The following is a 2,207-nucleotide window of genomic DNA, read 5'->3' as shown; positions in this document are numbered from 1 at the left end:
TATATATATATATAATATATATATATATATATATACATATATATATATATATATGGTAGTTGCGGTTGCTGCCCACCAATGGATCCACAATGTCCACCATTAAATTCTACGCCATGTCCACCTCAACCAATTTGTACTTATACATGTTCTCCTCCAATCAAATTGGAACCAAATAATTGTTGCCCATCTATGCCAATTACCAGTATGCCATGTCCTTCTGAACCGCCACTTTTACCTTGCGCCCCACGTTCTTTCGTTTGCCCGCCCTGCACAGGTCGTCCATGTATTACTTGCGCACCTTTACCTAAGCCAGTTCCTGCTCCTTTTGAAGTCGGACCTGTTTATAGAGCACCAGTTACTACTGGTGGATTATTCTATATGGGAACAATTAGATGTTATCCTTGCTTCTCATATGCTTGTTGAATTATACAAACTTCTATCATATGTCTATTATATAATAAATCCATAAAGAAAATATTTATCATTTAGATTTAATATTATTTAATTTGGATTTTTGATTAATTATAAATATTTGTACACATTTTATATTCAAATATAAAACAAATGTCGTTATTATATATTGTTTTTTTCGTTCAAAATGGCTGTTTCATTCGATTAATTTTTTATATTTAATTATATTCAATTAATTTTTATATTTGAAAAATTCTTGTTTATATTTACATTTATAAATAAACAAATTGCAGAATGGAATATTATAATTCCAAAAAAATATGCGATTTTTGTCCATTATTTCATTTTGATAGACCCAGTTGCACAATAACAACATGTAATTTGCCCTTATTAAATATTGAAAAATATAGAACTAATCAACCATATCATCCAAAAATAGAATCAATTAAGGCTGTCAGGTAAGAATTTAATAATAATTTATTAAATCTTAACATAATACAAATTTTCATAATAATTTAAAATTTTAAAATGTTTGCTCGTTTACTGATATACTTTAATTATATATTGCAGATTTAAACAACCTGTGAATTCGCCTCAATATTGTGGTGAATGGACAAATTTAATGTACCGTCCTATTATACAAGGAGGTTTTAGTTATCGAGGAGTATATAAATTATTTCCTATAGATATTCCACCAAATTCTCCTGTATTATGTCGACCTACTCCTATTCCACCTACCGATTTTCGAGGAATAACCGTATATTGTCGTCCATAATGTGGCAATGTATTTAATTTATTTATTTAATTTAAATTTAAAGTATTTATTAATAAATTGGTTCGTTTCTGTATGATATATACATAATATATATATATATATACATATATATATATATATATATATATATATATATATGCGTATATGTATAAAAAGTGAGGTTATATGTTTATATTATAATTAGAATTAAAAATAAGTTAGATTTAAAATAAGTAATTAGCATGGATGCAATATGGAATCACATAGAATTAAAACGACCTCCAAATGCAACTTGTCAAATTGACAATAAAATATTTGGTAAGTTTAATTTTATTTTTATTTAAAATAGAAGAAAATTTAAGAAATATGAATTTAACAAATATTTTATTTAATGAGTGAAAATAATTTTTTGTTATTATTAGATGCAAAAAAATTTTTATTGGTGTTAAATAGAATCATAAAGGACTTAACTTCTCAAGAATTATTGCATAAAGAAGCAGCAATTTTAAGTAGATTGCTTTATCGTATGAAAACTAAATTTCGAAATGACAAAGGTGTCAAATCAATGTCTAAAGTAAATAAAGCTTTGCTTAAATATTTATCATTATCACTTGAAAAGGAATATGAGAAATTAAAGAATAATGTTGAAATAAATGAAAAGTATGTTACATTACCTAGCAAACAAATGGTAGAATATGTTTTGATTAGAACACAAAGTTTTACAAAAATTATGCTACGAGTGGAAGAAATTTCTAAATATACTGCACATTTTCTTAAATGTAGAATAAATTTAGGTCATGCTTGGTCTATTGCTCTTATTGCATATGCTGTTATTAGTAGAATTTGGTATGTTATTTTTATAATATGTAATAAACTAATGAATTGATTCATTGAACATTAATATGTATTATCATAGGATTTTATCAAGATATTTAATTAAAAAAGCATGTACATGGTATAATGATTTATATCATTATCTAAATTTATTAAAAATTGTTGGATTACATTGGCTCACTAAAAAATATGAACTTACAAATGATTT

The 2,207-nt window shown here is 25.1% G+C and overlaps 1 protein-coding gene across 1 annotated transcript; it reads left to right on the top strand.

Annotated features, from left to right (window-relative positions):
* The first annotated feature begins 533 nt into the window (after positions 1-533).
* LOC102673220 lies at positions 534-1,228 on the top strand. Its single transcript, XM_031513439.1, has 2 exons — positions 534-869; positions 982-1,228. The coding sequence occupies exons 1-2, from the start codon at positions 706-708 to the stop codon at positions 1,184-1,186; spliced, it is 369 nt and encodes a 122-aa protein (XP_031369299.1). The 5' UTR covers positions 534-705; the 3' UTR covers positions 1,187-1,228.
* The last annotated feature ends 979 nt before the right edge of the window (positions 1,229-2,207 follow it).

The sequence above is a fragment of the Apis dorsata genome, unplaced genomic scaffold (genome assembly GCF_000469605.1).
Source record: "Apis dorsata unplaced genomic scaffold, Apis dorsata 1.3 scaffold_645, whole genome shotgun sequence".
Lineage (NCBI taxonomy): Eukaryota > Metazoa > Arthropoda > Insecta > Hymenoptera > Apidae > Apis > Apis dorsata.
The sequence above is the reverse complement of the archived record's forward strand: the minus strand, read 5'-3'. Positions and strand labels throughout refer to the sequence as shown.

What these genes read in the sequence shown, in the direction of transcription:
- LOC102673220 (XM_031513439.1), top strand. Translation starts at nt 706, where the DNA reads ATGGAATATTATAATTCCAAAAAAATATGCGATTTTTGTCCATTATTT. An exon ending in GAATCAATTAAGGCTGTCAG is followed by an intron (nt 870 to 981) that starts GTAAGAATTTAA and finishes TATATATTGCAG; the next exon opens with ATTTAAACAACCTGTGAATT.